The 22,534-nt window shown below is 39.5% G+C and overlaps 2 protein-coding genes across 3 annotated transcripts in view; one reads left to right on the top strand and one right to left on the bottom strand.

The window, feature by feature from the left end:
• Positions 1 to 393: 393 nt before the first annotated feature.
• On the bottom strand, positions 394 to 22,476 carry LOC128314706 (probable protein BRICK1-A). Of its 2 annotated transcripts, none has more exons than XR_008296603.1 (4): positions 11,720 to 12,104; positions 10,905 to 11,123; positions 9,866 to 9,937; positions 394 to 1,242 (listed from the first exon to the last, which is right to left on the bottom strand). XR_008296603.1 is itself a non-coding variant. In XM_053218036.1 (4 exons), the coding sequence occupies exons 1-4, from the start codon at positions 22,370 to 22,372 to the stop codon at positions 1,220 to 1,222; spliced, it is 339 nt and encodes a 112-aa protein (XP_053074011.1). In that variant the 5' UTR covers positions 22,373 to 22,476; the 3' UTR covers positions 394 to 1,219. The 2 variants fall into 2 exon arrangements, 1 of the variants encoding a protein (XP_053074011.1); XM_053218036.1 differs by lacking the exon at positions 11,720 to 12,104 and adding an exon at positions 22,348 to 22,476.
• The window catches only part of AKR1D1 (aldo-keto reductase family 1 member D1), a 41,986-nt gene continuing 28,044 nt past the window's right edge, over positions 8,593 to 22,534 (top strand). Inside the window, exons 1-2 of the mRNA XM_015067042.3 lie at positions 8,593 to 8,785; positions 19,628 to 19,795. Of these exons, the coding sequence (XP_014922528.1) occupies positions 8,693 to 8,785; positions 19,628 to 19,795 (261 nt within the window). The 5' untranslated portion in view covers positions 8,593 to 8,692. The remainder of the gene's footprint in view (positions 8,786 to 19,627; positions 19,796 to 22,534) is intronic.

Here is a 22,534-nt window from a genome sequence, read left to right as displayed (position 1 = left end):
TCCTCACTTATGTGCTCCTGACCCTATTTTAAAAGAGACTCTCTTAGCAAGACTTGCTTGTTCCATTTTGAAATCTCTTTTTACATTTTCTCCCTTTGATCAAGATCTTTCTTAATAAGAAAGCATCAATGGTCAGTCCTTTGGTGTTGGCCCCATTGTGTTGCCAGAGTGGTTAGTACCTGCTCTGGGTCCATAATGTACCTCAGAGTGGGAAGTCTCTTATCCTCATATATCTTTAAGTCTGGACCACATTCGAGTGGCAAGGAAACATTTTAGGGAAAGGGACTTTAGGCTACATCAATTGAAGTGTCATTTTCTGTTGTCAAAGTGTAGGGCTGATGAGTACTTTTCAGTCTCTGAACAATCTTTGACATTTTGAATTGCAGCACAACATGGGGAAATATATATTACAAACAGTTTAAATGTAACAATAAAGATACACGTTAGGATAATGACTAATACTATGACTTAGAAACCCAAACACAAAAGAGCTCCAAGCCCCAAAGGAAGTCAACTAAAAGTATCATAAAATATAAAGTTAAACCATCCTGGGGAAAAATTTGAATGTCCCTGTAGGGTCCTGGACAATGTAAGTAGCTAAGTGGTTTCTAATTCCACATGTTGTGAAGTATTTATCCGTGTACTGTAAAAGGTGTTAGTTGTTGTAGAGACATCTCCTTGCTCAGCTAAAGGATAATCAGGGGCTATCTGATTACCCAGAACAAGTTTGGCCAGAGAGTCTAAGGATCTTTTTCAGACTATTCTTGCCTTAGCAGCAGATTCTTCCATAATTTCAAGACATAAAGAGATGTTGTTGATTATAGCCTTAATTATATTTATCCCTAACCAGGGATGTAGGGACTTGCCAAAGGAGTGAATCCTAAATCATGAACACCTCCTGTTAGGTCCTTTCTAGCTCAACAGTGTAGATTCAGGGAGGGGAGTTGACTAATGAGATCTCTTATTTTGCTTTTGAAAAGTTAGGGGCACAATTAGATTTTTCTCCCAACCTGAAATAATAGGTTTTTCTAAATTCTAAAAGTCAGCATCTATTAGTAATGACCTGGGAGAGAAGGTGAGGGTGTTATCTTTATAGGCCAATGCCAGAGTAAAGGAAAGAAAAAGAAGGAGAAAGGCTTTCATGTTTAAAGCATGAAGCCTTGTTCCATCATCTTGGGCAGAAGCAGTCTACCTCGATGTCCACTCCTTTTCTTTCCTGTTAGATTTGGAGGTCTCCAGCACCTGTACAGGACCAAGTGTGAGATGGAGACTTTTTCAGTCATGAGGCGTGTACCCTAGGCTCAATACCTTCTAGTTTTGCAGCAGTGTCAGTGGTCAGGAGCACTTGATAAAGTCCCTTCCATTGGGGCTCTAGGGCTGTCTTCCCCTGATGACATTTCTGAAATACCCAGCCACCAGGCTCTAGACTGTAACCGACTTTGAATTGTGATCTGGAAAGGCTTTTTTTTTACATGTTGATCACAGGCTTGAGCGTAAGACATTAGAGACTTAACAGTAGCTGGTCATACTAGCACAAGACAACAAGGGATCAGCAGAAGGTTGTATACTGATAGAATTCCAAGAGGTTTGCAAGCTTTTGTTACGGTTCGTATGATTTGCCTAGTGAAGGGGGAGCCTTGATCACTGGAGATCATGGAAGGTGAATCCCAAATGGAAACACATTCTCTAACAGGTTGTTTTTTTTTTTGTTTTTTTTGTTTTTTTTTTGCCTCCATGAGAACATCAACCTTGCAGCAGGGGAAAGCTTCAATCCATCCAGAAAACATACAAACAACAAGAACATCTTGATAACACATACTAAGTGGCAGTTGTAGTCCAGCTGTAAGGTGTTCAAAGGGTCCAGAGGGAGGAGATCTAAGGCTTCTGGGAACAAAAACAGCTTTTCCAGAATTGTGGAATGTAGGATTCCAAGATTAGGACCTGTCTGACAGGTCAGACATTGCTGGTAGACTGTTCTTGCAATATTAAAAAAGTCTCCCCATCAATGTCTGTTTATAACCTGAGTCATTTGAAATGCACTGTTGTGGGTGAAGGAATGCAAAAACTAAAAAATGGGGTTTGTCAGGGAGCCAGGAAGACCCAAGCAGCTATCTTGGGTTTCCCACAGCCCCCACTGTTCTTTAATTTACAGCCATTGTTTAATCATCTTAATTTCTTATTCAAGAGCAGACTGTTGCCATGTTACAAGGACATCTGGATGGCAAAAGTCTGGCAATGAGGGGCTATTTTTGCAGAAGCAGAATGTGGACTTCATCCACATGTGCCATAGTCTTGCAAATACAATATAAAGAAGGCTTAGTATTACTTAATTTGACAATGCTTCCCATGTAATTTACACAGCAAATAAGCCTAATGACTTTAACAAGTCCTCTACAATATTCCAGGTAAAAAAGACTTCTTTTAGAATTCAATTTTGGGAATTTTGTCAAAAATGTAAGGAGGTCTGGACCATTTGGTTAAAATAGGATCACAAAAATTTGCAAAAGAATAATTATCTATTTAACCAAAGTAACAAAAAGGTTTCAAGAACAAATGTAGATTGTACCTGCAAAAACCTTAGCTCTCCTTGAATAAAAATTTAGTTTTTCTGAGTAGCCAAAATGCGATAAAGACAAAAACAGAATCTTTCTTTCTCAGACAGATTACACTAACAGTAAAGAAACTTTGTTTATAATTTCTTATTAAGAACAGACCTGTTATCTAAGAAAATTTTGGTTTAATAGAAGAAAAACCAAACAAGTTCCATCAGTGTACTTTTTACATTAAAGCTCATTTATCATTAAATTTATTTTAATCTTAGCTTGATTATACCTAAAATTATTTTCCTAGGATTCCTTTTTCTGCAAACCTTCAACTCTCTTTTTTTTAGCATTACAATTTTGTCCTATGTTTTTCCTCTATGAACAACCAGCCTCACTTAGGACAATATTTTTTTCTTTTCCCTCCACAAAAAAAAAAGTGTTATCTGCATTTCTCAGACCTTCCTTTACTGGAAACATAACCTAATTTCCTGGCATACAGAGATGTTGCCCTTATTATTTCTAGTAGCTTTAATTACATATATTAATTAGACTCCTTAATCCTTAGAAACCTTATTTCTAGTGAAAAGTAAGAAACAGTAGGAAACTGCCTGTTATACCATTATTCTTTAGATTTGCAAGTTTGTGAATATATTTTATAATTTCTAGAAGCATTGCCTTTTTCAATTTTCCAGTGTAGCACTAACACATCCAAATATCTTTTCTCTGTAATACAAAGTCAATAGTAGACAAACCTATTTGTAATACTTAATGTTGTAGTATTTTATCCTGTTTAGAAAATTATCCAGGTATTTATTGAAATTCAATTATTTAGCTTAGCAAAGCTCTGAGGTTTTAAGTTACAAAAAAGATTTGGAAGACTATTTAAAAATTTATCTAAATGACCAGTAGTAAGGACTTACCTGTAAACAAATGAAGTTAGTTTTATAAGCTTTCTGCAGCAAGAAGACTGCAGTCTGTGGGGAGGCATGGGATGCCTTGTTAGGAGGGAGAGAGGGGTGCCTGGGTGGCTCAGTCCTTTAAGCTGACTTCGGCTCAGTTCCAGCCCCGCATCGGGCTCTGTGCTGACAGCTTAGAGCCTGGAGCCTGTTTCAGATTCTGTGTCTCCCTCTCTCTCTGCCCCTCCCCCACTTGCACTCTCTCTCTCTCTCTCTCTCTCTCAAAAACAAATAAACATTAAAAAAGAAAAAATTTGGGGGTGCCTGGTTGGTTCAGTCGGTTGAGTGTCCAACTCTTGATTTTGGCTCAGTCATGATCTCAGGGCTTTGTAGGTTCGAGCCCTGCATCAGGCTCTGTGGTGGCAGCAGGGAGCCTGCTTGGGATTCTCTCTCTCCCTCTCTCTGACCCTCCCCCACTTGCACTGTCTCTGTCTCTCTCAAAATAAATAAAGTTAAAAAAAAAAAGAAAAGAAATTTTAAAAGAGGGAGAGAGAAAAGGGCTTGTAATAGAAATCGGGCTTACGTTAGGTGATTTGGGAGAAGGTTTGAGGATGTAGGTATTTGTGTGTATGTGTACCTTCATATAGCAGGAGAAATACTGTGATTGGGGTATTGTAATAATTTTTAACTAGGAAGCAGAAGGAACAGAGCATGGTTAGAGTTGCCATTAGAGAAAAAGTAGCAGTCACTTATGTTAGCTCTAATAAGAAGCTATGTTGTGAAAATTAAATGAGACAATACATAAAAGTGCACAGTAAATACTCAAAAATAATCTCATTATTGTCATAATTAAAATTATTTGTGAATTTATATCAGCAAAGAGAGTAATAATTCATACGCAAGCCTTTTATTGAATAAAAATAAGAATTGTTTTATGTCAGGTCAATTTATTTTGAAAGTATCAATATATAAAGACTAACTTCAGAAATTTCTCACACAAAAAAGCAATCTAAAATTTAAATTCACCTCAATTTAGTCAATATGTGTAAAAAACTTAAAATTATTTTAAGAAATATGTGAGGGTTCTAGTTCCGGGTAGGATGCCTCTCCCAGTGAATACCACTATAAAACATGAAATATATGTATAAGAAGGTTATTTCAGGAGTCTGAAAAAGAAACAGTAGCAGATGGAGAAAGAAGAGCAGAACTCATGTACTATTGGGGTCTCTCAGTACCTCTCCCCGCCCCCACCCCGCCACCGCTGCCCCACCAATCAGAAAGTGGACAGCAGGGTACAGACAGAGAGAACTATGGTACATCCAGACAATGTACTATAATTCACCACTAAAAAAAAAAAAAAAAGAGCTACCAAGCCATGGAAAGGCATAGAGCAACATTATGTGCATTTTACTAAGTGAAAGAAGCCAATTTGAAAATCTGTATGAGTCTACCTATATGATATTCTGAAAAAAGACAAAACTTTGGAGACAGTAAAAAGATGAGTGGTTGCCAGGGATTAGGAGGGTGAGAGGGATAAATAAGCAGAACACAGGAACTTTAGGGCCAACTATTCTGGACAATACTAGTGTGGTAGATACATGGCATTATAACATCTTCCAAAATCCATAGAAAATACCATGTGAACAGTGACCTTAATGCAAACTATGGACTTTGGTGGATAGTAATAGGTCAAACAGGTACATCAATTGTAACAAATGTACCACTCTGGTGGGGGGATGTCGATAGTGGGGGAAGTCAGGGCATGTGTGAGGGCAGGGGATGGGAACTCTCTGTACACACTGCTCAACTTTGCTATGACCTAAAACTTCCCTAAAAATAAAGTCTAAGAAAAAAAGAACAAAGGACTTACTGTATGCACTCAGTAGCAGAATGGAGGAAAGAAGACAGAGGAAAAAGTTGAATACAAGTCAATAGAAATAATCCAATCACAAAACAAATAAATTTTTTTTTTTAAAAAATGAAAAGAGGTGGGGCATCTGGGTGGCTCAGTTAGTTGAGCATCTAACTTCAACTCAGGTCATGGTCTCATGATTTGTGAGCTCAAGCCCCGCATTGGGCTCTCTGCTGTCACCACAGATTCGGATCTCCCAGACCCCTTGCTCCATTTGCCTTCTCTCTCTCAAAAATAAATAAACATTTTTTTTTTAAATGAAAAGAGGAAAGTAGCAGAGTAGGGGATTCCAGGTCTCTGTGCTTTTATAAAAACAACGAATCAGCTGGCAAAAACAGTCTCATTTTTTGCAGAAGTCTGGAGTCCAGTCAAGAACTTGAAACAACCAGGGGAAAGCTTAGTGAAGAAAGCAGCTGCTGCTTTTGCAGTAAGAGACAGGACTGTGTGGTTTAAATGGCCTGCCCACCATCCCCCCACATCTGATCCATGGCAGCCATGAGGACTGTGCCCACACTCCTGGTGCAGGATGCTGGTGCCACCGAGCGCAATGGAGCTGTTATTCTCAAAGAATCATCACTGTGGTCCCAGACTGTCCGGTGGCTCCCTGAAGGAACACACAAAGGCTTGCCTTGATTTTGCCTAATTCAAAGCATTCCTAGGGCAAAGATGGCTGCTCAAGTTTTTGCTGCATGCATTTAAGCACAGAAGTTTTGGCTGTGGAAGCCTAGGGTTAGTTGGGACAACCAATAGACTGAAAATCCTGGCAAAGAAGAAGTTGGGAAAGGAGATATGTGAGGGTAGGGAGTTGCAGGGCTGGTTAATCAAGGAGGCCACACATACTGTCAGGGCTGAGCGTATGGTCAAAGAGGCCTGACAAGACCCTCAGTTTTCACCTCTGACTGGCCTTCAGGCTCTGTGCAAGCTGGAAACAAAGGCTATGGCAGCATCATAAGCAGCATGGGTAAGCATTGAAGTCATGCCCCAAAGGAGCCAACCTACAAAGACAGAATTTTTTGGTTTTTTTGCTCCGAGGAGTGAAGAAAACTCTGTCAAAACACCAAGTGACCATGACTGCTAAATTAGTTGAACACACCTTTCACATAACAAATGGTAGGGACTCAATCGTTCAGAGAAGTTAGTAAATAAGCAAACATTAACAACTCATAAGCAAGCAGCACCAACGAACCAGAGGAGAGGGAAGTATCTGATTTCCAGAACTGTCACATTGTGATATTCAACACTCCCAGTTTTCAACAAAAAAATTACAGAACATGCAAAGAACAAGAAAATATGGCTTGCTCACAGGGGAAAAAAAAGGAATTGTGAGTGTCCATGAGGACACAGAGCATTGGACTTACTAGACAAAGACATTAACTCGATTCTCTTAGATATGCTTAAAGAGTGAAAGAAAATCATGGGGAAAGAACCAAAGGATCCAGGAGAACAACATTTCACCATGTAGAGAACATCAGTAAAGAAATAGAAATCGTAAAAATGAACCAAACAAATTCTAGAGATTAAAAACACAATAATTGAAATGAAAAATAACTCAAGGGTTTCAACTATAGATTTGAGCAGGCAGAAGAGTCAGGGTACCTGAAGATAGACCCATTGAGATCATCTAGTTTAAGAAGAAAAAAGAGAAAAGAATGACAAAAATAAATAAACCAAGCTCAAGACACCTATGAGATACCATCAAGTATACCAACATATACACAACAGGAGGCCCCGAAGGAGAGGAGAGGAAGAAACTAAAAGGATGTTTGAAAAACTAATGCCCCCAAACATCCCAAATTCGATGAAAATCATGAATTTAAATATCCAAAGTGTTCACTGGGCTAAAGACCAAAAAAGTCAGTAATAATAAATATAGAGCAATATATGCAAACCAACATCTTAGCACCCAAAGGTGTACAATAAGTATCTGTTGGATCAATTTACCAATGATACTGAAGACCAATATTGCCCGTGTTCCATGCTGCCCCAACCTACTTGAAATTCCCTGGCTGATCATGTGTATGTAAGCAAGAAAGGAAGTCCGGGAGAGAGGGCAAATGAGTTATAGGCAAACTTGAGCACACTTTTACCAGCCTGAACACAGTTAGTTATCTTCGAAACCCCCAAGGCTCACATTTTATACACAGCACAATCCTTTGGAGGAAAACTATAATAAACATTTGTTAGTTGCTTCCCTAACTGCTATTTCTTTCCTTTTTCTTAACAATCTCCAGATTCTGCCCAGGTGAGATTAACTCCAACTCCACATTCAGAAATTACTTCTGGGGCACCTGGGTAGCTCAGTAGGTTAAGCGTCCCACTCTTGATTTCAGCTCAGGTCATGATGTCACAGTTCATGGGATCAGGCTCTGCACTGACAGCATGGAGCCTGCTTGGGATTCTCTCTCTCCCTTTCTCTCTACCCCTCCTCTCTCTTTCTCTCTCTCTCTCTCTCTCTCTCTCTCTCTCTCTCAAAAGAAATAAATTTAAAAAAAAAAAGAAAGAAATGGCTTCTAATTATCTGAGGGTGATCAATCTTTTATGTCCTTTGACCATCATGATTAGTTTAGTGATAGATCCATGAAGCAAGAAAGGTAGTGGAGACCAAAAAGACCTTTTCTAGGTTACTGTGTGAGTGATGGCATAAGTAAAAATCTCTCTTTTGTTGAGTCTGTCTCCGGAACCACGTCACTCCAAGGACGGGTCACCATCTTTTAACAATAAGGAGAGACTGAGAGAATGAAGAGACAGAGAGAATGAAGAGACAGAGAGATAGACTGGTTAAAAGACCAGTTGTTCCTCTGGCCCACTGTTTCCCAAACTTAACTAGGTGATACAATCTTAAAACCCTTCCAAGCCCTGCTGCATCAGAATTTCCAGGCAAGTCCTGGGAAACTGCTATAGTCTCACCTGAAGCTAGCCCTAATGTTGAAGCTTTCAGAAATATAAACCAATAAATGTCTTTTATAGTTTAGGAGAATTTGAGACAAGCCTGTCACTTGCCCACAAAACCATCCTAACTGGCAGAAGCCAACCAGACTTGTTTCTTTTTGGCTTTTCCCTTTTTTCTTTGTAGAGAAGTAAGCATTAGCTCTCAATGGGTTATGTTATTTACATGCCTCTGATAAAGTTCAAAGGACAATCTCCAGATTTTCAAAACAACCTGGGGAAAAAAAAAAAAACAGGTTGAGAAATAGATCTGCTAATCTCTCTTCCCTCCCACTGCTCCTCCCTCTGACTCTCCTTTCTTTCATTAAACAGGCCCTAAAATATCCTTACAAAAAGATTTTCCCAGTAGTGTCCAGAATTACTCTGAAAAACGTGAAACCCAGACTCTCTCCAGGATGAACCTCAGTGCTGCAAATCACCGTATACCCCTAAGTGATGGAAACAGCATTCCTATCATCGGTCTTGGCACCTACTCAGAACCTAAACTGGTAAATCTCTCTCTTTTTTATTTTTATTGTTTTGAAACTTCCCTGGAGCATAATCTTTCATTTGTTTTGAATGGAGCTCATTGATTTCCTTTTTATAATAATGAAAGTCACCTCCAAGGAGTACTACTTGGTGTCCTGAGTAATGACCCGGAGGTTAAAATTATATCAGTTTATAATTTAAAATTATCTTGAATTAGAAAATGGGGCTTTTCTGCTTCTTTGGCTGAAATTTAGCTAAATTTTGACTAGTAGACTGGACTGAGGCACGTGATATTTCTGAGTTTATTACTTATGGGGTTTTTAAAACTTGTATTTGAGGATTTCTAGTTCAGTCTAACAAGCATTTAGTGAAAACCTGCCATGTATGAAGCACTAGGCTATAGAAGTTTCAAATATGAAGAGAACAGTGTCTGTGCTGTCTAGGAATTAAAACTCAAATAGAGGAGGCTGACTCTTTAATAGTTAATTATAGAATAATGACGATAAGAGTAAATTCTACCCCAGAACTATAAACAGTATCTCTCTGAAAACACATAAAAATAGTTAAATTTGACCTTCAAGATTGAGTAGGCTTCCATTAAAACACAGTTCCTACTTATGAGAAAAATATTTCTGCTTTCTTCATTGCAATTCAAATTTAATGCTGATTACCAGAATGAACCAGTGGTACGTGTAGAAATGCCACTGGATTTGTGTGACCACGTATGAATAACCTCTGTAAAGCTAACTGTGAGTTAAGAGGCACAGAGACAGAGCTGAGGCAGCACATTTTAGGCAGAAGAGGAAGTATAGAGGCACAAAGATATATGATGTGTCCGGCAGAGGCCAAGCCCGTAGTGGCTGGCACATGGAATTAACGGTGGAGGCAACGGCATCTGGCTCTGGAAATGCAGGTTGAGACTAGATTATAAAGGACCTTGCATACCATGCCAAGGAGTTGAAATTTCACTGTATAAAAGGAGGAATTATGTGAAGTTTAGAAACAGAGGAAAAGCATCACGAGATAAGTGCTTTTGGAAGATAACTCTGGGGGCAGCATGGGGAATGGAAGGCAGAGAAAGAAAAATAAACTACACATACCAAGAGGAGTTAATACTTGTATCCGCTGCAATTGCCCAGTTCCACTGATTTTGGTAATGTAAAGGAAAATCACTGTTGAAACAATTATAACAGTCTTAGTCATTGGCCCCTTCCTCTTCTCACTTTGCCCACTGTCTATATATGACCTCGTTCATAATCTTGGCTCCAATCATATATGCAGAGACTCCTGAAATTTTATTTCCTGGTTTTTGTTTTTTGTTTTGTTTTTTGTTTTGTTTTGTTCTTTGTTATACATATACTCATATAGCCTGGACTCGCTACATCAGAACCACTTGGGAATTTTTTTTTTTTAAGTTGAGGAGTTTATTAGGGAAATATGAGAGGCAAAGACACCCCAAGTGACAGAAAATTCTGAAAATGTCCCTTCAAGCCAAGTGGGGGCCTAGCCTTGACCTCCCCAAAAGGACAAGAAACTGGTGGCTTACCAACAACATTCTCTTGTGGCCACCTTGCCTGGGCATAAGTGTCTCAGACAGGACTGCCTCCCACCCCCCACCCCCCCACCAAAGGTGGAAAGGAGACAAAGACTGTTTATAGAACCAATGCAGAGGCAATGAGAGCTGTAAGGAAAGTGTGTGTGTGTGTGTGTGTGTGTGTGTGTGTGTGTGTGTGTTGTGTGTGTGTGTGTGTGTGTGTGTGTGTGAGAGAGAGAGAGAGAGAGAGAGAGAGAGAGAGAAGGAGGTGGGGAGGACCTTAACAAAGAGTCCCAGGCGTCTGGCTCTGCACGCCTCAAATACATTGACAAACAGTTCTACAAAATGTTACTTAAAAGGTAAAATGCCTAATGTTGTTTCCGAGAGTTTCCCTGGACTTCTTCCCACATGCCACATCACACACCGATGTACATGGCAGAGCCCAAAGGCCACGCTTTTGAAAAAAGAAAAACAAAAATAAGCCCTGTTACTCTTTAAGGAGAGAGGAAGGAGCTGAGGCTGCTGGGGCCTTTCCCACGTAGGCCTGTGTTCTGTAAAGCAACTTCCCAGCAGTAGCATGGCACAGTTCTAGGTGAGGGTCTTACCTTTTGTCACCCGTGCTTCAATGTACTCTATTCTCCGTTTGAGGGCTGTCAATTTCTCCTTTAGTGTCGAAAGTCTTGAATGACAAGACATATGGAACGAGTTGAGAAAGTCCTCCATTTTCTTGATGCTGCTGGTGATGACCTCAATGTACTTCCGGTTCGCCCAGTCCTGGTGAATCTCCCGCACACCGGATCCTCTTGGCCCGCCATGGCTGCCGCCTAAGGAAGAGGCGAATTTTTTTTTTTTTTTTTTTTTTTTTTAAGAAATGCTAATCCTTAGTCCTCACCTCTGACCTACCGAATCTGGTTCTTTAAGGGTAGAGGCTGAATATTTGCATTTAACAAGTTCCTTGGATAATTGTGTTGTACAGTTAAGTATGTACTCCATCTTTCATAAACACCTCTAACTCAATATAACAAAACTACACTATCCATCTCTACCTTCCCCTCCAAATACTTCCACTCCTAGAAAATAACACTACCACTCCGAGCCCACCCAAGCCAGAAATCTGAGTACATTCCTTCATTCTGCCCTCTATCCTTGTTTCTCCCTTTGTCCACATTTCTTCCAAATGATTGCTGTTGAATTTATCTCAGAAATATTTGTTCACTTGATACCTTCCTCCTGGTCTCCTTTGTCACTGCTTAGTTTGGGTTCTTCATTTGTTAGGCTATTCTTCCAATTTTGTCCCCTCCAATTATTCAAACTGGGGCTGTCAGGATCTTCTTCAGACCCAAATATGATCACATCATTCCTCTGCTTAATTATTTCAATGGCTCCCTATCCATTATAGGGTAGAATCCACACTCCTTACCTTGCACACTGAGCTTTTATGGTTCAGTCAAGACCCATCTGTCCAGCAGCATCTACCACCATCTTCCACCTCTCTGCCTCTCTGTGCAACACATAACTACCTGAATTCCCTGAACAACTCTCCCATCTCTGTGCCTGTGAACATGCTGTCCTCTATCTGGAATACCCTTTCTTCTGGTTTGTTCAGCTAGCTGGCTAAACCTCTACTGAACCTTCAAGACTCAGGTCAAGGACGCTGCCCCTCAGAACCCCATCTCCCAGCCACCACAACTTAGCCCTCTTGCGTGTCCACATAGCCCCTTTTACTTGACTCTATTGTAGCCCTTATCACACTATATTGTAATCATGGTTTCTCTGCAATCTTCCCCACAAGATTGTGAAATTCACTATGAAAGAGAGAATGTCTTCTTCAGCTCTGTATTTCCAGAATATTATCTAGTATGTAATGGGTATTTGGCTGATGCTTTCAAATTAATGAGTGTGTTTGTAAAAGGGGACGTCTACGTTTGTGAGCATCAGAGGGTATGGTGATATAAATGAATACAATAATAACAGTTAATGTTTTCTGATCACTTAACACGTGAACTATCTTAAGTGCCTTACAACACATGTGTTTTCTAATTTAATATTCAAAACTTTACAAAAGATACACCATTTAACCCCATTTACAGATGATAAAACTGAGGTATATATAGAGAAAAAATTGCCCCAAACTTACAATGCTAGGGAACAGAGCTTGGATTTTAACCAACATACTTTGGGTCCAGATCCTATGTTCTAATCCCTATACTATATTGCCTCTTAAGAACATATCTTATATCAATGAAACTGCATATTCCTAACTATGACTTTCTTTTTAGAAAACAGTTTATTTATTTATTTTGAGAGAGAGAGAGAGAGAGAGAGAGCGCGTGCACAAGAAGGAGAGGGGCAGAGAGAGAGAGGGAGAGAGAGAGAGAATCCCAAGCAGGCTCCATGCTGTCAGCCCAGAGCCCAGTGCAGGGTTCAATCTCACAAACCATGAGATAATAACCTGAGCCAAAATCAAGAGTGGGATGTTTAACTGACTTAGCCACCCAGACACCCCTCTATGACTTGCTTTGTCTCTTTCTATTTATGAAAGTATTTAGGAATCCTGAAAGTATACAGGATGTGTGTGAGTATGTATGTGTGTGTATACAGGATGGATCTCTTTCTCTCCCTCACTCTCTCTCTCTCTTTCTCTCTCTCTCTCTCCTGAAACTTAGTGGAGCTGAGAGTGCTGTGCCTACAATAAGTACAATTAAGTACCCACTATGTGTCTAGTAATATTAACTGCTATAGGTTATGGACATTCAAAAGCAGTTGTGTGTCATTTCCAGAAAAGAGGTTATATTTCACTTCAGAAAATAAGACATGCACTGATTAGACAACACGACTTAAGAAGGATACTAAGAAATGAAGACCATGCATGCAACAACTACAGTTGTGATCAGAAATATTACCAGTTGTAAAGTAATAGATGGAGTTTCGTGGCAGATCTCACGAAATCAGAAACTCTAATGTGACGAAAAATACACCACATTTGTGTGGAAGGTTTGTTGGGGCTGCAGGAGGAAATGAGGAATGGGAAGAATGGAGTATCTCAGATAAAGCAGAGTCATGGCTTCCTGTTCCAAGCTATGCGACTGATAATTCCCTGATCATCTTCCCAGGACTGTGCCTAAGTCAGCCACCCTGAAATAAAAGTTCCCAATTACATTTACCTTCAGAATCAGTCTTAGTCCTAAAGGCAAAGTTGGATGCCAAAATCTAGTCTTCTCTACTTGGCATGCCTGAGATTCTTTTCAAACCCTTTATTCTATAAGAAGTAGAAGGCGAATGGCAGGCTGAGGTAACTCTTTAGCTGAAATTCATATGTGTTCTGTGTATGTGGTCAAGTCAGTCAGCATCTTTTCTTCCCTAGAATCCTGTTCACTCTTAACACAGAAGTTAGGGCAGGAGGGTGCCAGGGAAAGATGTAGGCATGTCTTCAGGGGGAGATGGGTGGGAGCAGACATGGAAAGCTAAAGTAAGGACTGCTAACACTGTCTCCCCTGACCTCTGCCCTGTATAGATTCCACTAGAATATGTAGAGATAGGAACTGGGAAAGCAACTTGAAGGGACAATACTATGAAGCTGTGTGAGGGGCCCCAGCCCAGCTTCTCCTGACTTAGAGAGATTTTTTTTCTCCTAAGGTGCCCAAATTCTTGTAAAGGTGTCCAATGCCTGTGGATTCAGGGAATTTGAGATAGAACCAACATTTAGTAGCACCAGGCGCTCTGTGCATGACCCCACCTGATGATCACTAATGAAGACTAAAACGTGCAAATAAATTATCCACGTGACTTTTCCTTTTGAAAGCGTCCCAGTACGCTCTCATACATGGATGAAATAGTCTATAACAGCCTCTCAACAGATTTCCCTACAGCTCCATCTGGGAAGGTCTCATAGTGAGAGTTTGCATCTTAAACTCTTTTTTTTCAGTTTTGATAGAAATTAATTCTGTTTTTATGAACATCAGCCCATGGAATTAATAACCAATATTTATCCAAATATTCAGGTAAAACTCAACAATGTTACCAGATGTGCAAATGACACAAATCCAGGATGAATGGTAAATATTTTGGAAAATACACAATAACTCAGTTCAATGAATATTTATCGTGTGACTTCCATATGCAAGGCATTTTCCTAGGTAACACAGGGATTGAAACAATGGTCTAGCAACAAGAGATCTGTAAATGGAGTGACTGAGGACAGAAAAAAAAACCCCACCTATAACTAAAATGTAAGGAAAAGATGAAGTGCTTTAAGAGAGAGAATACTTGTTCAAAGATAAAGTAGCGATGAGCCAATCTAGTTATGAGGTAGATCAAGAATCATCAAGTTATGGGGAAGGAGTGGTCTAGGAAGTAGATTGGGGGTCTCAGTGATCCAGTATTCCTTCCTGGGTGGCCCTGGTTGAGATTTCTATAGTTGCAAGAAGTTTTCACAGTCTGGAGAGTGAGCCAAAGGCTTTGCATCTGGGAGATGTAAAGGAGAGGTAAAGTCCAAGCCCTTGTTGAGGACCAAGGAACAGACTGAAACATCAAGTCCATTCTGCCTTGAGCTGGAAGAGCATGATGCCAGTGTAGATAATTTCCAAGGTATTTATATCATTTGCATTCCCTCCAGCAATGTATGAGGGTACCCCTGCTTGACATTCTCACCAATATTTGGTGTCTTTTTAATATATGTAGTTCTAATAAGTGTGGAATAATCTCTCATTGTGGTTTAATTTCCATTTCCTTTACTCTAGATGAAATTGGCCATTTTTTCATATTTTTATGAAACATTTTGATATCTTTTGCAAAGTGGCTGTGCCTTCTATGTGTTTTTATTTATTGGATTTGTCTTCTCTGATTGATACTGGATTTGTAAAATATCTGGATATAAGTCCTTTGTCGGTTACATCTATATGAAAATATCGCTTCCCATTTGCTTTTAATGGTGTCTTGATGAGCAGAGTTTCTCGATTTTAATGTGGTCACATTTATCACTCTTCATGTATCATTAGTACTCTCTGTAGCTTAAGAAATCCTTCTGTACCCTAATGTCTTAGGCTGGGCACCCTGGAGAACAGCCTCTGAGAAGGAGATGTGCATGCAGGGGGCTTAGTGGGGGAGTGCTCCCAGGAATCAGACCTGTATGGGGAGTGAGAGAAGCAGGTCTGTGCAAGGGGGGAGAGTCACACTGTGATCCAGTCACAACTGGGATTAGTCCTACAGGGAGCTATGGAATGTGCTACAAAGTTGTGCTAAGTTGAGGTGAGAGAGCCAGGCTGTTATACCCTGTATTATCCATAGTGGGAATCAGAGGTGAATAACTGGCAGCCAACACTGCTGGCAGCGGAGCAAATGAGTTCTTTTGTCCTGTGGTACACCATAACAGCCACTACAGTCTACCCCTGGCGCCAGCTGAACCTACTGGCTTTGTAGGCTAAGTTCACCCCTGAGCTCTTCTAGACTTGTGTTTGGTCTCTCTCCTGGAAAAGTTTTAAAAGAGGTAGGTTGGCAGGATGAAACAGCTCCTGCCACTAAAGCAGACTTCAAGTTGCAACTTCTCTCCTTCCTGGACTACCCATTCTAGATGTTTCGCATCCTTAACTAACATATCTTCTGGTCTTGGTGGCTGATGAGATATTATAACCCAGATTCTCACCTCTGAGTTGTCTGAGTCCCTGGTCAACTTAGATCATTGCCACTGGTCTTATCGATTAACTATCAAATTTGGGAAGGGATATGTTACTGGATGGCCTAGCTGCCTGACATTTTCCTCCCTGGCTCATCGTGTAACAGTGACAGAGCCCTACCTCCTCCTGTGATAAGGTCACTTACCCCTGCCAGTATGGCATTTTTCTTAAATGCTGAATCTTGAAATAAGGAGGCTGGGTTGCCCTGGGAACTAGGATCCACTGAGCCTAAAATTCAGAGATGAGAAGTACACATTGTCTAAGTAAGTCAAAGGAAATAATGCTAAGCTGAATCACTCCTACTGTGTTTTCAGAATCATGTATTCTACTTATTGGGGACACAACATCATATTATGGATGTTGACCTAGGGTATATGTTACATCTTGGTGGATGGCTCCGCATCCTTACAGGACTCTCCTTTCTTAAGTGGAAGAATGGTGCTATTGGCCACTTTAGGAAATAGAATTCTTTATTTCACTGTTATCGTCCTTAATTGTGGAGTCAAAATTTTACATTTTAGATTTCTCCTATCATATCATTTATTTGAGTCTCCAAATATGGTATTCTATTCGACCTGAGTTTTCCCTAAAGTGAATTTTCCTAAGGAATCTGTCAGAATGTACATACAGTTCTCTTATGCTACACTTAAGAATTATAAACAAGCATTTTTCTCACACCCACATTTCCAACTAGTTCCTCCATATTGACTAGAATTGAGTCTAAAATAGTAATTCACCTCATTGCTGCTTCTGCCACCTGAGGGACAATATTTTTAGCAAGCAAAGATTGTACCAGATTGTGAGTTTGGCTTTCAGCTTTCTCCAGCAAAGCTGAGGATGACAGAAAGGATTACTCAAGACTTCACAAGTCAAGAGAGGTGAGAGGGAGGCTAAGGGAACTCTCTCCAAGCTGTTCTCAAGCTCCTGCATTTATGAAGCGTACATTCAGGGAAACGTTGTGCAATACATCAGTGGGCCAGTAAGAACGTATAGAAAGCATAGGGAAAGCATGCAGAAAAACAAGGCATTCCCAAGACTACAAAAGAGCAGATGCAGAAAGCAGAGTGGAGAACAAGATAAGATATTCCATAGATAACATGGTCTAAGGAATTTATGAGCATAGTCAGGACCCAACCTCTAGATATACATTAACTGAATATCGACCAGCCCACTGTTTTCAGCAAGGCCAGAAAGCAGAGTTCTGCTTTGTACTGTGTTCCCTATAATCTCCTAACTCAGGATATAGCTATTTGATTTCCCACACCAGATATTCAGCTTTTAGAAAAGGCACTTTAATGGTAGCTGGATAACTGAAGACTCTCACTACTATAATTTGCTTCTGTACTGTGTCTTTATGAAATAAAGCATCATTTGTATATACTTCAGGCTAACGGTCAGTACCACACTCCTAACTGAGTCCTCGTCATTCTCATTTTCTTTATCCTAAATGTTCCTCCTGTTCAACCCCTGTTGATCTTTGAAAACATAAGTTTATACTTTATTGTTTGGGGTTTTTTTCCCCCTTGTAGTAAATCTATTTGGGTTGTACTCTTACACTTATCAGTTCCAGCCACAAAATCTCAGTGCTATTTCTGAGATTATATTTACCATCTCATATTAAACTTTATTCTTTCATACTATGCATATACCTGATAATGGAAGTATTTTTTATTTTTTCCCTTAAAGTTCTGGATTCTAGCCCAGGATTCTCCTCTTCCAGTGTACTTTTTGTTGTCACACTTGCTGTCATCCAGAACATCTCATTTTGCGCAGTGTTTTGTGGGTGGGTTTTTCTTGCCTCAATTTATATTCAAGCCTTATTAATCATGTTGCCAATTAATTAGCCAAAGAGGTATTTCTCATATTCCTGGAATGTGTGTCTCTTTTCCCAGCTATTTGATATCTGTGACTATGAATCTAATTTTCTAATACCATCTGTGTAGCCAATTTGTTCATTTATTGTGTCCTCTTATCCTCTCAGTAGTGATGGCTTTCAACTGACATAGGGAAAGAAAATACAATTTATACTTCCAGTGCTTTTTATTTCCAGTGCAGGACTATAAAGTCACTAGAAATACAAGATATTTCTTGTGTCACTCATTCTTAATAAATCGAATTCTGTGGGCCAGAATTCACAGGTCTTTTGAGATTTGTCAAGCATTTGGTTAGAACACTGACGATATAGAAGCAAGGACAAGTAGTTCTCAACATTTGTGAAGATTGGAATGATCGCCATTTGAATATGAGGTCAATACAAATCTACAAATATGATTAAACCTCTCCTCCACACATAACCTAAAAAATGATTTGAAAATTGTATTCAATGAGACTAGATGATTGTCTTGATGGAAATATCCATCAAGGATTCCATTTCTCCTAAGAAAAAATTGAACTAAGATGAGACACACTCACGTATATTTAAAATGTCACCATAACTTGGGGCATCTGGGTGGCTCAGTCAGTTAAGCTCCAACTTTGGCTCAGGTCATGATCTCGCAGTTCATGAGTTCAAGCCCCGTGTCAGGCTCTGTGCTGCTGACAGCTCCAGAGCCTGGAGCCTGTTTTGGATTCTGTGTCTCCCTCTCTGCCCCTCTCCTGCTCACTCATGTGCCTGTGTGCATGCACTCTTTCTCTCTCAAAAATAAATAAAACATAGAAAAAATTAAAATGCCACCATAACTAAAGAACAGTGATTTATGTGCAATCTGAAAGATGGATGACTTATACTTCCAGTGTCAGGAGTTTGTCAGGTCTTCTGGTTTGTCAATGTTCAGGGGAGAGGATATTCTTATTCTTATGCTTCATGCAGGTTAATAAAATGAACAAAGGGTTGGCTACCAAATTTGATAAAAATATATTTTTTTATAGCACACCCCCAAACTGTCTTTTCCCCAGCCTTCTTGAGGAATAATTGACATACAATAAACTCTACGTATTTAAAGTATATAATTTGATGAATTTGACTCATGCATACACCCATGAAGCCATGACTACAATCAAGATGGTGAATATATCCATCACCACAAAAGTTTCCTTGTGTTCTTTTGTAATCCCTCCCTGCCACCCTTGCCTGCCCCCGCTATTCCCCACCCCAGATAATCACCAATCTGTACCTGAACTATACATTAGTTTTCATGTGCTGGCATTTTATATAAATGCAATCATAATGTATTTATTTTTTGTCTGGCTTATTTCACTTAGTATAATTGTTTTGATATTTACCCATGTTGCTATATCAGTACTTCATTTCTTTTTATTATTGAGAGATATTCCATTCTGTGGATATATTCTCAGTTTGTTTACCCAAAACTTTGATTTATAATTGAGCCTTCTTTAATGAACTTGTGGCCTCTTATAACATAGCTATCATGAAATCTCTTGTCACTGGTAAAACTGCTCAATTACATTTCTGAGGGCACAAAGCTAGGGGAGACTTGGGATTAAGGGAGTACCCCAGGGAGGGTGGGAAGGAAGCTCCCTGTGAGGTCAGTTTCCTCAGCCTCCAGACACCATCTTCCAATAACAACAGCATTTAATTGGGAATTTTGTCATTTTTGTTGTAAAATAATGTCCATGTGTACCGTGTCCTGATCAAGAATGATTAAAGAAAAGATCCATTGCTCTTTTTCCCCACTCCAACCTCCTTGTCATTTCAGACTCCTAAGGGAACCTGTGAGAAGTCAGTGAAGATTGCCATTGACACAGGGTACCGGCACATTGACGGGGCCTACATCTATCAGAATGAGCATGAAGTAGGGGAGGCCATCAGGGAGAAGATAGCAGAAGGAAAGGTGCGGAGGGAGGATATTTTCTACTGTGGAAAGGTGAGATCTTCTCTTCACCCTCCAACTCCTTCTATTAATAGTTGGTCTGGTGTCACTTTTCCCTGTTAAAGAGTGTTGGGCTCAACAAGAGGAGTGAGTTCTCCACTCCCAAACTGCTCACTCTTGCCGGGAAGTTCGGGACTGACTAATTAGCCCCCTGAAGGTTAGGCAAAGCTCCTTCTTCATACATGGGCATGATTTAAGACAATATGGGAAGAGCCAAATCTACAGAGCAGAAAAATTGGGGAGTGGAGGGAAGGGGGGAGGTGGTTCATATTAAATAATCATTTGCCAAACCTTTCTTTAAAAGGACAGCCTTCTTTTGCTTTTGTGTATGCCTATTTGTCCGTAGATCACTAATTTGTTTATTGAGCAAGAATTCATGTACCATCAAGTTATAAATAAGTTAAATAAATGCTTTTAGTGTATTTACAAAGTTGCATAACCATCTATACTACCTAATTCCAGAATATTTTCATCACTCCAAAAGAATCCCATACCCACCAGTAGTTGTCCCCCATTTTCTCCTCTCCTTCCAGTCCCTGGCAACCAGTGATCTACTTTCTGTCTTTATAGTTTTCCTACTCAGGACATTTCATATAAATTGAATCACATGCTATGCGGCCTTTTGTGTCTAGCTTCTTTCACTGCGTGTAACATTTTCTAGGTTTGTTCATAGCATGTATGAGAATTTCATTTCTATCACTTCTCAGGCTTTTGGCTAAGATCGCGAGAATTTCATTTCTTTTTTATGGCCAAATAATACTCTATCGTGTGGATATATGAGATTTTGTTTATGTCACCACTACCTTTCGAGCCTTTGCAATTTCCAATATTAGAAATCACTATCCACCGAAGGGCAATCCAAAAGATAAAGCATCGTGATTAAAATGAAAGCCAGTGGAAATATAGGATGTATATTTTCAGGCAGCTTGCAGGAATAAAGCTGTACAACTTTGGAGATTGTGTAATACAATTCTCCTGAGTGTTCTATACGAGAACAAGATGATGTTTCTGATTTCAGCCATTCCCCAGCTCCCCACTCAGGCTTCTTGCCAAGCTCTCTGGGAGTTTTGGTTCCCCAAATCCCCTGCCACTTAGGGATTATGAGTCCAAGGAGCTACATATAGCCACTGTCCCAAAATATCAGCCTGAAGCTTTTCACTTTATTATAGCTTTACAATTTTTACTCCTTAAGATTTCACTATTACACAGTATCTCATTGGAGTAAACATCAAACCTTAACCTGGTTATATTTCCCAAAATATTTTGGGGGAAGGATAATCTTGAACTCATATCCTGAGAACTTGGGCCAAAGCAACCTGCCCAAAGGCAGAAATATTTTTGAAGATTTGTGTCTTATCCTAAATTTGTTTTTAGACTTTTGCATTTCCCCCCATAATATTTTCTTATTTGTTTCATTTTGTTTCAGTGTAAAAATGAGGTTACAAGTTACCACCAAGAAAAATAAACCAAAAAACTTTTCTTCTTAGCCGTCTATTTCATAAAGTTGCTGTGAGTTAACATTTACAAAGCACTTAAACAGTACCTGGCACAGAACTAGGACTATGTGTGTTAATTGAATAAAAATAAATTAAAATGTATAAAACAGAATATTCAGTTAGATGGGATGGAAGCAATAACAGAGTAATGACAAAAACACATTTTCCCACTATTCTTTCCACATTGTTTTCTCTTCTTTATGCACTTAAGGCAAGAAAAAATTATTGTCCAAAGTAGAGAAAAATCAAATGTTACCAATTTTGCTTGCCCTTACTTGTGACAATAAGGGTATAGAAATTAAAAAAAAAAATTCCCCAAACACTTTGAACAAATTTGATGCTCCAAGAAGTATTAATTTATCCCAAGGCTCTGAGGACCCCTCAGCACCCTATGTTTTTATAGACCTCAAGGGTACACATGCTCCAGTTTGATAACCTAAGTCTTAATCTTTCATTACCTAATAGTTTAGAGATTGAGTAATTTCATTTTCTTTCTTTTTTTATTTCTTTTGTTAAGTTTATTTCATTTTCCCCAGCTTTATTGAGATATAATTGACATATAACATTTTGTAAACTTAAGGTGCATATTGATTTGATACACTTATGTATTGCAAAGTCATTATCACTGTAGTGTTAGCTAATACCTCTGTCATATCACTTAATTGCCATGTCCTTTCTGTGGTGAGAACATTGAAGATCTATACTCTTAGCAACTTTCAAGTATATAATATAGTAGTATGAACTACAATCGCTATGCTTTACATTAGATCCCCAGATTTTATTCACCTTTTATCTGGAAGTTGGTACTGTTTGATCAACTTCTCTCCCTTTTCATCTGCAGCTGGCTGTCTAATTATTGACTTTTATTAGGGGATGAGGCAGGGTCTCCAATACTACCATTTTGGTGATCTTATCAGTGTAGCCAGATAGCCAGTAATTTCTTAGCGGGAATTGGCAGAATTTCCCTGGGGTCTAAGTACAACCAAATGAGAACAAAGGAGCAGAAAAAGGAAATCTAAACAGTTGCAATAATTTAAAGTTTTGGGGTACCTGGGTGGCTCAGTCTGGTAAGCATGTGACTCTTGATTTTGGCTCAGATCCTGATCTCACCGTTCATGAGATCCAGCCCCAAGTCGGACCAGGCTGCACTGACAGTGTGGAACCTGCCTGGGATTCTCTCTCCCTCCTCTCTCTCTCTGCCCCTCCCCCCTCCCATGCATGCTATCTCTCTAAATTA

The sequence above is a fragment of the Acinonyx jubatus genome, chromosome A2, assembly GCF_027475565.1.
Source record: "Acinonyx jubatus isolate Ajub_Pintada_27869175 chromosome A2, VMU_Ajub_asm_v1.0, whole genome shotgun sequence".
Taxonomy (NCBI): domain Eukaryota; kingdom Metazoa; phylum Chordata; class Mammalia; order Carnivora; family Felidae; genus Acinonyx; species Acinonyx jubatus.
Note: the sequence above shows the minus strand (reverse complement) of the source record. Positions and strands in the feature narration are given on the sequence as shown.